The following is a 14,246-nucleotide window of genomic DNA, read 5'->3' as shown; positions in this document are numbered from 1 at the left end:
TCCTACTTCCGTAGTGATACTGCCTCGGAAACCCAAGGAGGGGTCGCTATGAGTCGGGGCTGACTCGATGGCAAATAACAACAACAACAACATATATATCTCAGAGAAGCACCTAATGTCATGTAGGAGCTCCCAGGTGGTGCAGTTAAGTGATGGGCTACTAATCAAAAGCTTGGTGGTTCAAACTCACCCAGAGGTGTTTCTGAAGAAAGGCTTAGAGATCTGCTTTTGAAAGTCAGAGCAATGAAAACCCTATGGAGTGCAGTTCTATTCTGAAACATATGGGGTTGCTATGAGTCAGAATTGACTTGATAGCAACTGGTAACTGGTGATATCATGTAATGTGATAACTTTCTATAATGCAATGTAGTGTAATCTCTTTCCAAAATCCAATCTAATGTAATGTAATCCACTGATCCGTTGAGGTCATACGACTGTAAGGTGGATCCTAAACCTAATCACTTCTCAATTATAAGAAGGCCAGAATAGACACAGAGTCACACACACCAGGCATGTGAGGATGGTATACAAGGAAAGGCGCTCCAAGGATTGTTGGTAGGCACCAAAAACCAAGAGAGAGGCTCACAGAAGAAATTAACATGGCCAAGACCTTGATTTGGCCTTTAACTTCCAGAACTAAGAAAATAAATTTCTGTTCTCTAAAGCCACCCACTTATGGTATTTCTTTTAAGACAGCACTAGTTAACTAGTGCAAAAACAAGACAAAAATAATTAATTCTAAAGGAAAAGAGAAATTTGACTACATTAAAACTAAGAACTCCTTCTAGTCACCCAAAAAACAATACAAAGACGTTTGTTGAGAAGATGAGCCGCTGGGAGAAGATATTTGGAACATATATAATTTACAAAGGACTAGATCCAGACTATGTAAAGAACTCCTATTAATTGAAAAGAGAAAAACAAACCACCCATTTTTAAACGGGCAAGACATGAATGGAACTTTTACAGAAAGAGAAGTAGAGACAGGTTGTAACTTATGAATACATACTCAATCTCATTAGTAATAAAAGACATGCAGATTGAAACCACAGTAAGATGCCATTTCACACCCACTAGCCATGGGAGCTCTGGTAACATAGTGGCTAAGACACTTGCCTGCTAACCAGACGGCTGGCGGTTCAAACCCACCAGCCACTCCTCGGAAGGAAGGTTGGGCAATCCTACTTCCGTAGTGATACTGCCTCGGAAACCCAAGGAGGGGTCGCTATGAGTCGGGGCCGACTCGACGGCACATAACAACAACAACAACAAGCTTGGCAAAAAATAAAAATTTGATACTAGGAAGTGCTAGTAAGGACACAGAATAATAAGAATTTTTATCCACTGCTGGTGGGAGAGTAGACTGATACACCTTGGAAAGTTATGTTGGATATGAGTGTACCCTGTGACCAAACAGCTTGACTCATATGTACAAGAATGTTAGGGCAGCACTGTTTGTAGTAGCAAAAAAGCAAAACCACCCAATGCCCAACAACAATAAAATGTGGCATATTCATACAATGGAGTATTATGCAGAAATGAAAATAAATGGATCTCAGATCCATGCATCGACCTACGTGTATGAATCTCAAAAATAATCTTTAGAGAGAAAAGTTGCAGAAGACTATATAAGGTATAATTTATACAAAGGCAAAAAATAGTCAAAATCAAATAACATTGTTTAAACACCCATCCACCACCACTGAGTCAATTCCAACTCATATCGACCTACAGGATAAAGTAGAACTGCCCCATAGGGTTTCTAAGGCTGAAAATCTTTGTAGAAACATATTGCCTCTTCTTTCTCCCACAAAGCAACTGGTGAGTTTTGAGCCACTGACCTTTCGGTTAGCAGCTGAATGCATTGTTTAAACCCATTGCCCTTGAATCGATCCGACTCATAACAACCCCTCCTTGGGTTTCCCAGGCAGTATCACTACGGAAGTAGATTGCCCAACCTTCCTTCCGAGGAGCGGCTGGTGGGTTTGAACCGCCAGCCTTCTGGTTAGCAGTCAAATGCCTTAGGCACTACGCCACCAGAGCTAATGCATTGTTTAATGATACTGAAATAAGCAACAAACCAAACCAGTTGCTGTGGAGTCAGTCCCAACTCAAAGGGACAGGGTTTTCAGTGGCTGTGATGTTTGAGAAGTAGAGGCCCCTCTGGGTGGCTTCTAACCACCAGACTTCCAATTAGTAGTCAAATGCCTAACTGTGTGCACCACCAAGGGTCTCACTCCATCATACAGGTAGTAAAACCTGTTAAAAAAAAAAAAAAAAGCAAAGGAATGAGCAAATAAATTAAGGGAAAATTCACTATAGTGGTAACTCTGGGAGTGCGGTGAAGGGACATAAAATTGAGGAGGGAAACAGATGTGGGTGAGACGGCCCAGGAAGAGGAAGCAGAGTAATAAGAAAGAGGAACATCAACCCCTGAAGATGGTTGGAAGAGGAGAGAGAAGTAGCTAAGTCCAGAGACTGAACCATGAATAGTGGAAAGAGAGTCAGAAAACTGGAAACCAACAATGTGGTCAAAAGTATTGTGTACACCAGGGAGGTAGGTTAGGATGCAGGGTGAGAACTTTCCATTCAGCCAGGTTCCCTGATGGCCTTGACTGGAGCAGTTTCAAAGGAGACCTGGCGGTGGAGGCCACACAGCTGAGGACTGAGTGGGAGGTGAGAAAATGCTGGCCCAGAACGGAGACAACTCAGAACTGTGAGGAGAGGAAGAAGATGGAACAGTAGCTGGGGAATGAGGAAGTGGGGGAATCGTTGAGCATGTGACACGGTCTTCACGTAGCCAGTTAAAACCACGATTTTAAACACAAATGCTATGAATTTTTAATGATTTATACATGTGTAGTTAAAGTATGTTGGCAGAAGGGACCAGCCCCTGGAGAAGGATATCATGCTTGGTAAAGCAGACTGTCAGCAAAAGAGGGGAAGACCCTCAAGGAGATGGGTCGATACAATTGCAGGGCTCAAGCATCGTACAGATTGTGGGGACGGCACAGGACAGGGCATTGTTTCGTTCCGTTGGACATAGAGCCAGTATGAGTCAGCGCCAACTCCATGGCACCTACCAACAACAGTGAAAGTATAAAGAAATGCATACAAATTTTGTTAAACTCAGGATAGTGGTTACTTGGTGCGGGGAGTGGTAGGGGAGAACATTTGAGATGTGCTAAACTGACATATTGCCCCTTTCCATATAGTCTATCTTCTTCTTGTTGTTGTTATATGCCGTCGAGTCGGCCCCGACTCATAGCGACCCCTCCTTGGGTTTCCGAGGCAGTATCACTACGGAAGTAGGATTGCCCAACCTTCCTTCGAGGAGTGGCTGGTGGGTTTGAACCGCCAGACTTCTGGTTAGCAGTCAAGTGCCTTAGGCACTATGCTACCAGAGCTCCTATATTCTATCTATCTAGTAGGTATCATTGGCTCATTTTACAGACAAGGAAACTGAGGCTGAGGGAAGTGAATTCTTTGCAATTCCTGTTCCACTCGGTTTTGATGCCGATTCACTGGCTGAACGAATTAAAGAACTGTCTCGGGCTCGCTCCTCAGGCCTCTCTCTTTGCGCCCTTCCCGGATTCCGTACTCGGGGCTATAGACCGCACAGGATAAACTCTTGACTCTCAGCCCTTTTCACAGCCGAGATCTGAAGTCCGCTCCGGCTCCGGCTCCGGCTCCGGCTCCGGCTCCGGCTCCGGCTCCGGCTCCGGCTCCGCCCCCGTGCGATGGGCTCCGCCCCCAGCGGTTGAGCACCAACAGGACTCATGAATATGCAAATAAGAAGATATTTAAAGACGCCGCCACCACGCGCAACTCCCAGCCTGACGCCGCCCGCCCAGTGTATCTCCCTAGCCCGAGGCCCGGCCCCTTTCGCCCTTGCCCCTCACTCCGTGCCAGAGCGCCACCAGCATGTCGGATAAACTGCCATACAAAGTCGGTGAGTTCCAGGACATTCAGTGGGCTGCGTCCGCTCTGCGCCCGCAGGAGGGCCTGTACTGGGCGGTGTTCGTGAGGCTGGCGCCGGGCTCCCAGGACCGTCTTGAATTGCAGGCTTGGCGCAATCCTGGTCACGCGAGGCCGCTTGGGGTTTGGAGTCCTTGCCTTGCGGTGAGCGAGTCGTTGGGTGCGGCGGGGGACTACATGTCCCGGCGTACCCCGCGAGGCCCGGTGCAGGCGCGCGGGCTGCGGAACCGCGAACGGGCGGTGAATTCTGCACGGAGCAGCGGGACCAGTGGCTTGGGACAGTCGGAGCCTGCCGGGATCCCCTCGGAGGTCCAAATCGTGCCTCTTGGGCTTAGACCCGACCCTGGCCAGTTGGGACAGTTGCTCACGATTCTCTGGGCCTCTGGCAGGGAAGGCGAAGGCACTGAAGCCTTACAGGGGCACGTGAGGAGAGGCCTGGAGTGACCCCAGGCCATCACTGGTCTACCGGCTGGGGACTTTGGGCTCGTAACGCACCTGGCCGACCAGAGCAGTTGTGCAGAGGATTTCTAGGAGGAAAAAAAAAATGGAGTGGTTTGAAAAATCCTGTTATGCCACGGATTGAAGACAGATGGGCTTTTATTTAGCTTTTACTGTGGGGTTGGCATGCCTTTCTAGCTTTATTCTATATTAATTCATTATATTTTAACGGTACTTAGGGTAGGAACTATTATTTTTCTAATTTTACACATGATACAGATACACAGGAATAAAGATAACATGTCAATGCTCTTGCAACTGGAAGATAGTGGATCAAAGTTTGAACTCAAGCCATTTGGACCTCAGAGCCCACCCTTTTCGCCACTATATATAGAAGTATATTTATACTTCTAAAATATAGAAGTATAAATTTATACTTCTAAAATATAGAAGTATAAATTTATACTTCTAAAATATAGAAGTATAAATTTATACTTGGAACAACACTAGTACATTTTAAGCAGGAGGAAAAAACTGGTTCAAGCTGGCTAGCAGTTTTTAAAGTAACTTCAAGATACCTGAAGAAGGGCACCAACGTTTATAGAACACTTAACTGTGTATATGGTGATTTGCATGTGTTCACATGTATAGCTCTTAGAGGTGGATGTTAATCCCATTACACCGAAGAAGAAACTGAGGCCCCGAGAGGAAGTGACTTGTTTAAGATGATACAAAATCGTAGCTTTGTCACAGTATTTAGCTTATCAAGTAGCTGCCAACATTCATTATGTGGATGTTGAAAGTGAAGCCCAGAAGGGTTCAGGCAAGGTCACATGAGTGGCAAAGCTGGACTTGGGGGCTTGTTTTAACTGTGAAGAAATCAGTGGGTTAGGGTTGGGATCATTGAGTTGTTGGTAGGAAATCCCTGTGGGGCTTGGAGGCAAGGCTGTGTTTGGGACTGGGGAAGCTTGATTGGGTGGGGGTGGAGGAAGGAAGCCCCCATCACGGAGGATATACTGTCCAGACTGTGCCCATATGCATCTCAGTGCACACAGCAAGGTAGGGATGGTATCTTCCCTTTACAGATGACAAAATTGAAGCTTAGAGAGGGGCTTGGTGTTCCTGTGACCTCTACAAGTCAGTACCCCTGGGCATCAAGATCCTCAGAGCTTGGGGTGCCAGCACTTCCATCACCCCTGGAGTCGAGGGTCCCACAGAAAATTCTGAGTGCAGTGGCCATGAGGGCAATGAGTTATTTTTAGCTACAGGGACAGGTGGTGGTGGTGGAGGGGGTGGGTGGTGGCAGGACTGGACATAACTCATTGGTCCCTGTAGCTGGGTTCCTCCCAGAAGCCTTGAGAAGGCTTCTGGTTCTAGCCCCACCTTGCCACTTGTCACTGATTGGCTGCGAGACCTGGGGTGAACCCTTTTCTGGGCCTTTTCCTAATTGGTAAATGCTGGGGGTTGGACTAACTTCAGATTTGTTTCATTTTTTTGCCACCCCTGTCCCATGCCAGTGCCTTTCATGTACCTTCTGCCATTTGGGCCTAACAACAAATAGTTTTAAACTTTTGCTCGCCCCTCCTCTATTAGGCCCTGCTGGGATCCAAAGGTGACCCAAGGACCAGGGACAGACATGCATACAGGCAATGTAGTAGTATTGTCTTCATTTTGTAAGGAAGGAGATCTTTCCACTTCTCTCCATTTCCATGGCTGCCATCACAGTTCCAGTTTCCCTTCTTACAGATCTCCCTGGGTTTCTTGCTCCACAGATCCTTATAGCAGCCAAAGGGGTCTTTTCAAAAGACAAATCTTGTCATGATATTTCCCTCAAAACTCAACTGGCTTCCCACCTCCCTGGGAACATCTTTTTACTCCCTTTACTCAGTCACCCTGGCTCGCTTTCTGTTCCTCCATCAGGAATATACTATGTTCTTCCCTCTTTCAGGTTTTTGTTGAGCACCTAGTATGTGCCATGTATCAGGTACTTAGAAAGGAGCCTTGCAGGTTAACAAAACTGCTTGGATAAAATTCCCCAGTTGAGAATGAGCTTCCCACCCCAGCTCATTGAAGTCAGTAAGAAGGTCTTTGCGGCTGAGCACTGAATGACGGGGAGATGAGGGGGTGGGGAAAGGAATGGGCCCTGAGACCATGTGAGAAATTAGGATTTTATTTACAGGCAAGGGGAACCTTTTTTTTTTTTTTTTAAAAAAAAAAAAAAAAAAAACAGAAGAGGGGTGGTGGGAATATAACAAATTTTAAGAAGCTTGTCTGGCTGCTGTGGGGAGAATGGTATGTGGAAGCAGGGAGATGGAAGAGGATGCTTCTATTAGTGGTTTGGGCAAAGGTGGTGAGACAGGGTTAGATTGCATATATATTTGGGACATTGAGCCAACAACATTCTGATGGGTTGGCAGGGGATGCAGGGAAAAGAGAAATCAAGAAATCTAAGTTTTTGACCAGAGCGACTGTTTAAATGGTGATCTCTTTTCCTAAAATGGGAAGGATTGGGGGAGTAACAGGTGCGTGTGGGAAGGCGGCAGGGAATCACAACTCAAAGTTGACACAATCATCCTGGATGCCAACTAGACATCCAGGTGGGAATGTTGCGTAGGCAGTTGGCTTTATGAGTTTCAAGTTCAGGGGAGAAGTTTGGACTGGAGAGAAATATGGGTAGAAGGTGTTTAAACACGAGACCAGATGAGCTCATTGAGTTAAAGAGAAAAGGGAAGCATGAGACTGGATGAGCTCATTGAGAAGAGAGACAGGGAGGCCATAGAGGCCTGAGGGTTCTCAAACATCAGAGTCTGTTAGGGGAGGAGGCAGGGAGGTAGGCTGAAAGCCACTTGAGGACAGTCAGAAGACATGTAAAGGATTTTAAGAAGGAGTAAATTAACAGGATCGGTGTGGCTGATCAGAGTATAGATGACTGACTTAGATTTGGTGATCAGGCTGGTATTTGGAGACCTTGAGAAGAGCAGTTTCATCAACCACTTGGAAGAGAATCTATGTAGGAGATCCTGGATAGAGAGGGAGAACAATGTGGAACAAAACTCAAAATCATTTGGAGAAAAAAAAAGGGGGGGGGACCAGGTTTGCTGCTCCGATAGAGTCTGGTGGAACCACTGAGACTGTGGCCCCTAGCTGCCCTTCAGGTCTGGAATCGATCCCACTCCTGTGGCTTAGCCAAACAAAAGACAGGCATATGAGCTGAACATTTACATTAGGCAGAAAGAGTATTGGAGGTTTGAAGAGAGGAGAAAAAATTTCCTAGGAAAATGTGATTGGGTTGCTGGAATATGCTATGTGTCCCCTTGAGATTTGTGGTCAAATTTCAAGTGAGACTGTCGTGGGGTTCTGATTTTCCTCCTGTTGGGTTCAGTGGCTTGGTACAGAGGAGCTTGGGTTTAACTAGAGTGGGAGTTTCTCTGAGCAAGTTCTCAGAGGGAAAGAAGGCAGACGGGTTTGTGAATGATTGAGGGGGAGGACAGTGGAATCCTAAACTGTGGAAGGAAGGAAGTAAGTATATTGAGGAGCAGGCCTGTTTATGACGGGAAGTTGGTAATAGATTCAAGGTTCTGATAAGCCACAGCCTTGTTGGGAGTTGGCACTCTGGAAGGACACTAGATGGGGCATGGCCAGAGTCAGATGCTTGAAATCAAGATTTCAGGAGAGAGCCATCGCCTCTGATGGCCTGTCAAAGGGAGGAGGAGGGGCAGTGGGAATGGACCCTTCCATGGAGGAGGGATTTTTCGTCTCTGGCATTGCTTAGATGCATAGTTGGAAGAAGACTGGCTTGGTCAGTTGTTTTGTTGTTGTTGTTGTTGTCCTTAACTGAGAGTTCTCTACAGAGAATACCTTTGTGCTCCTACCCTTTGTGTGATTGGCAGGATCTAAGCTTTCTAAAGATAAAAATCACCAGGAGTCCCAGGCCCCATCCCAAACCTATGGAATCCAGTTTTCCAGGGGAGATTTACAAGCATGCCAGTAGATCTTATTAAGGAAGTTTGCAAACATTGACCTGGGGACGGACCTAGGATATGACCTTTGAAATGGACCACCGATGTGGGAGAGGGAGAAGGGTGAGATCATTGGAAGAAAGAGTATGGAGATAGCCTGCCTGAGAATTGGACAGATTTGAGACATTTGGAGGCTAAAACATAACTTTTATTACTAATAGTTCCTCAGCCAGAGATCATTCTATGTGTGAAAGTTCAGTGAGCCTGAGAATTGAACCCTACAGTTCAACAGTACCAGTTAGCCTGGCCTGGGCAGGTCTCCGTATCTGGAGCAGCAGAGAACACCTGCCTCTTGTAGGCAGGCCTGCTGGCGCTTGCAGAAGATGGGAAGAGCTGAACTGAGCATGTCCAATTTGTTCCCCCCAAGTATCAGACAGGTCACTCCACCTCTGCTGGGGCAGAGAGAAGCCAAGAGTGTTAGATGGATGAGCTTCCACCACGTGGAAGGAAACATCAGAAGTAGGGCAGAAGCATTTTCACATCTTCAAGGAGGTCAGGAAACTTAGAATCCCAAGTGTTACATGATATCATCTAGGGGAGTTGAAGTCACCAAGAGTAGTGACTTGGAGAGGAAGATGGAGAAGCCAGAGCTGAAATTCTTTAACACATGAGGAGGAGGGGCTTTGACGTTGGTAAATACCAACAAAAAGGGTAGTAGGAGGTATAATCTGATAGCCAAAGAGCATTTGTCTGGGTTGCAATGTTCATGTCCCTGTGTAATTATTTAATTGAGTAAGTTCTCCCGTAGGGCCATAAACTATAGTTAGGGAAGGACTCAGTGCCATCAAGTCAATTCTGACTCATAGTGACCCCCGTTGGGTTGCCGAGGCTATAAGTTTTTACAGAAGTAGATTGCCTCATCTTCCTCTTGTGGAGCTGGGTTTGAACCGTCAAATGCCTTATCCACTATGCTACCAGATCTCCTTAGGGAGGGAGTGTGGCTCCCATTTTTTGACTGTTGAAGTCCCAGGGCCATGGCTCCCTAAGAACTTGTTGTATGAGTTCGAGATTGCAGGGACCAGATTGCTCACCCCTTGTGTTTTGAATCCACAAGTAGTTCAGGGTCCTTACACAGTGACAGTGCTTCACGGTTAGTGGGGTGAGGCCACTCATGGAACTCCCATCTGTCTTGCCCCTGTAGCTGACATCAGCCTGGCCTCCTGGGGACGCAAGGCCCTGGACATCGCAGAGAATGAGATGCCAGGCCTGATGCGCATGCGGGAGATGTACTCAGCCTCCAAGCCACTGAAGGGCGCCCGCATCGCCGGATGTCTGCACATGACTGTGGAGACAGCTGTCCTCATTGAGACCCTTGTCGCCCTGGGTGCTGAGGTAAGGCCCACAGGGCTGTGACTCCAGACGGGTACCTTGCCCTCTCTAAGGTCAGACAGAGTAGGACAAGACTGTTTAGGGATGGGAAGAAATCCAAGTGTGGTGCTGACTTCCACACTTGTCACTTGGGTTTTCTCTCCCATCTCCCAGTGCTGCCACCCTTTGTGGTGACTGTTCCTTTGCTGATACATTTTCTCCCTGATTGGGACGTTGGCCTCTGATGGCCCCCAATTCATATCCTCTTGACTGAGGAGTCCCAACAGGGAAAACCTGCTCCGGTATCTCCTTTAGCCGTCTGAGGGCTGATTCTCATTGGCTCTTGTTGGATCATAAGCCTTACTTGGCACAATCACAGTGGCCGGAGGGATGGGGTGCTGTGATTGGTCGGTCTGGGTCATGTGTATCAGTCATTAAAAGGTCTTCTAAGCTCTCAGGGAATTGAGGAACAAGATGGTTCCCCAAAGGGGAGAGGGGATGCAGAGCAGCCAAAAGCAGCAGTACTCTAGGGCTCAGGCCTTAGACTGTTGCTTCGTTTTCAACATTCACTCTGTCGGTGGTCTAGTTTTATGGATGAAATACTGTATATATGGTGATGACTCCCCAGTACAGTGCTAGCCTAGATTTCTCCCCAGAACTCAAGACACATATATCCATCTGTTGATGCTTCATACCTACTTGCAGGTCTAAGACATCTCAAACTGAACAAGTCCAGACATGCTCATGGATTTCATGCCCCTTCAGTCTTCCCCACCTCAGTAAAGGGAAACTAGCCTTGTAGGTTCTGTCAGTTCAAGAACCTGGAGTCATCCTTGACTCCCCGCTCTCACCCCGCAACTAATCCCTCAGCAAATCCTGTCAGCTCAACCTTCAAAATAAATCCAGAATTTGACAGCTTCTCATTGCCTCCCCTGCTCCTGCCACATTTCTCACCTACAACAGCTTCTTCACTTGTCTCCTTACTTTATCCCTTTTCACTCTACAGTTTATGCTCCTCACAGCACCAGAGTGATGTTTTAAGACATAGCTCAGATCTTCCCTGCTCTGGCTCCTGTCCACTCACCCAGGGTCACCGGCCTCTGTCACAGAGCGTGCTGGGTCCGGATCCTCAGTCTGTCACCCCCAGCGCCAGTGCTCTCCCCTCTCCCTGCTCAGGGACCCTGGTGCTTCTGAGCCCTCAGTGACCAGCAGCCCTGTCTCGCTGGCTTTTCCAGGTGCAGTGGTCCAGCTGCAACATCTTCTCAACCCAAGACCATGCAGCGGCTGCCATCGCCAAAGCTGGCATTCCAGGTGAGTCCTTTCTGAAATACTCAGGGTGTAGGAATGTGTGAAGTTCTCTGCTTCCTGTTTACTCCACTGACTCCTGTGGTACTAGGCTTAGCTATTGCAGGGGAGAGCAGTCCACAGAATCCATAGGAAAAAGTTATTTTGTTCCACTTTCATGTTCTGTGGAAGGTAAATATTGGCCCAACCTGTCGTGACCAGGAAGGGTAGAAGTTATGATTGGGAACCACATGGTATAGAGGGGGAGTATCTTAAAGGAAGGATGTGAGGTCATTGCCTGGGATCTGGTGGTCTAGAAGGCTGGGGGAGGATCAGGACTAAAGTGAAAGGACTTTCTCACAAGTTGTTGGAGAAATGGGCACATGTCTGCCTGGGCTTGGGGAGTGGAGAGGTTAGATCTGATGGTAATTAGATAAGGTATTCAAGATTCCTTGGCACAGGTCAAAGGTGGAGGAAGGGAAGAAGATGGGGAAGCGCTCTTCCAGAGACTGACCAGGGCTAGATAGGCATCGCCCCCTCTTCTCAGCTTTGCCTTGGCTCCATGGCCCTCTTCTGGGAAAGGCTTTGTTTTCAAGACTGTTGTCTGCCCCATTTGGGAGGTAGGGCAGCTGGCCCTGCTTGGCCAGCATCCTTTGCTCACAGAAGGCATGGGAGCCTTACACCTGTGTCCCAGTCATATCATGTGATGGGAGGGGCCTGGTCTGGAGGTCAGGAGCTCTGTGTTTTGGTGCCATCTCTGGAATGCCATGCTGAATGACCCAGGCACATCTGAGCTCCTCTCTGGGCATCTGTAACTGATGATGGTAATGTCTGCCTTACAGGATTACTATGAGGAGACATGAGATGGAGCCTAAAGCAGTTCTGAGTAATGGCTGGCACAAAGTGTTCCATGCATAATAACTATTATTAGTAATTTGTTGGCAAGACTTTGCTTGGAATCACCCACCACAGAGGCTGCTGGGCCCTCCAGTGCTTACAGTGCAGAATGAACCTTGGATCCTGCCTTGTGGGCCCACTGAGTGTGACCCTTGCCACTGCAGCTCCCCCATCCCAGCAGCAGGCATTGTGGATGGAGCCCTGGCCACTGTGGGTTGATGTTCCAGTCCTGGGGACCCAGGCAAAGGGGGTGGGAAAGGAAATAAGTATTTCAAGATATGAATATGTGCAGTGCCATCTCAGATGAGAACGTCGAGGCTCAGAAGGTGAAGTGATTTGCCCAGGGTCACACAGCTGGTAAGTGGCAGAGCCAGGATTTGAACTCGGTTCTCCCTAGCTCCAAACTGTGTTCTTAGCGCTGCTGAGTCCTTAGAGGGGCTGGAGGTGTTGGGGATGGGAATTAGAAAGGAGATAGTATTGACTATGCCAGGTGGCTCCTTGGAGCAGGTGCCAGTGGGGAGGGCTTGGTCTGATATGCCTCTCACCCTTCAGTGTATGCCTGGAAGGGCGAAACAGATGAGGAATACCTGTGGTGCATCGAGCAAACCCTGTACTTCAAGGACGGGCCCCTCAACATGATTCTGGATGATGGCGGTGACCTCACCAACCTTATTCACACCAAGTACCCTCAGCTCCTGTCGGGTGAGCAGGGTGGGTGGGCTGAGGGCTGGCAGCCTGAATAGGGCCTTCTCGCCCACATGCAGGTAGCAGGCCTGGCAGGACTCCCAGTGCCTTAAGCAGCAGATTCCTTGGATGATGGCAGGCATCTGTAAGCATGCTGGGGCCTGGCCTCCTGACTTTGCATGGTATAGGGCTAGAGCAGCTGGAGGAGGCCTGGCTGAGGTAATAAATTACCCAAGGACTGGGCCAGGAAGAGCTGGAAAGGAGCCAGTTATAAAAAGCAGGGGCAGGAAGGGGAGAAGTGAGTGCAAAGGACCTGGAGCAAGAAAGGGTTGACTATTCAGAAAACAGAAAGGAAGTCAGCATGGGTGCTATGAGTGAAGGGAGCTAGGGAGTATTGTAGGGTGTGGCTGTAGCTGTAGCAAAGGCCGGAGTTTGGCTTGATCCTGAGAACAAGGGCAAGTACTTAGAGGGTTTGAAAAGATTTCTTTGAAAATATTCATGTGAAAAGTAGCTGGTGGTAGTGATGGTTGTACAACATAGTGAATGTAGTCAGTGTCACTGAATTGTACATGCAAACATGATTGAATTGGCAACTTTTGTTACATGTATTTCACCACCATAAAAATAAATTTGGTTGAAGAAATGGGAAAGAAGTGGCTGCTGGTTAACAACAAGAACATAGCTCAATTTAAAAATGGGTTGTTGTTGCTGTTGTTATGTGCCATCGAGTCGGCCCCGACTCATAGAGACCCCTCCTTGAGTTTCCAAGGCAGTATCACTACAGAAGGAGGATTGCCCAACCTGCCTTCTGAGGAGTGGCTGGTGGGTTTGAACCGCCAGCCTTCTGGTTAGCAGTCAAGTGCCTTAGGCACTATGCTACCAGAGCTCCTAAAAAAAAAAAAAAAAATGGTTAAGGGACTTGAATAGACATTTCTCAAAAAAAGATGTACCTTAATCATTAAAAAAACGTAAACTCACTGCCGTGGAGTCGGATCCGACTCACAGCGACAACTCCTTGGGTTTCCAAGGTGGTATCACTACGGAAGTAGATTGCCCAACCTTCCTTCCAAGGAGTGACTGGTGGGTTTGAACCACTAGCCTTCAAGTACCTTAGGTACTACGCCACCAGAGCTCCACGTTAATCATTAGGGAAATGCAAATCAAAACCACAGTGATACACCACTCACACCCAATTAGTATGGCTTTTAGGAAAATGAAAATGTGGAGAAATTGGTAAGGGTATCCATCCATTGCTGGTAGGAATGTACAATCGTGCAGATACTGTGGAAAACAGTTTGATGGTACCTCAAAAAGTTAAACATAGAATTCCTGTGTGACTTAGCAGTTCTACTCCCAAGAATATATCCTAAAAGACTGGAAAGCAGATAAACTAATACATGTATACCAGTGCTCATGGTAGCATTATTCACAATAGCCAAAAAGAGAAACAGCTCAAGTGTCTGTCACCAGATGAATGGATAGACAACATGTGGTATATTCATACAGTGGAATGTGATTGAGCTATAAAGAGAAATGTGCTCGGGTTCCGGCAAGATGGCGGACTAGGCAGAAGGATTGCACAGACCCTCTTCAACAAAGAAAAGGTAAACCAATTAACACAGACACAGAAGATAATCT

The 14,246-nt window shown here is 47.5% G+C and overlaps 1 protein-coding gene across 1 annotated transcript in view; it reads left to right on the top strand.

Annotated features, from left to right (window-relative positions):
* Positions 1 to 3,924: 3,924 nt before the first annotated feature.
* Positions 3,925 to 14,246, top strand: part of AHCY (adenosylhomocysteinase) — a 30,618-nt gene continuing 20,296 nt past the window's right edge. The window contains exons 1-4 of the mRNA XM_007934576.2: positions 3,925 to 3,952; positions 9,577 to 9,767; positions 10,979 to 11,054; positions 12,477 to 12,626. Of these exons, the coding sequence (XP_007932767.1) occupies positions 3,925 to 3,952; positions 9,577 to 9,767; positions 10,979 to 11,054; positions 12,477 to 12,626 (445 nt within the window). The remainder of the gene's footprint in view (positions 3,953 to 9,576; positions 9,768 to 10,978; positions 11,055 to 12,476; positions 12,627 to 14,246) is intronic.

Source organism: Orycteropus afer, unplaced genomic scaffold (assembly GCF_000298275.1).
Source record: "Orycteropus afer afer isolate SDZICR_OR568_19922 unplaced genomic scaffold, OryAfe1.0 scaffold00020, whole genome shotgun sequence".
Lineage (NCBI taxonomy): Eukaryota > Metazoa > Chordata > Mammalia > Tubulidentata > Orycteropodidae > Orycteropus > Orycteropus afer.
The sequence above is the reverse complement of the archived record's forward strand: the minus strand, read 5'-3'. Positions and strand labels throughout refer to the sequence as shown.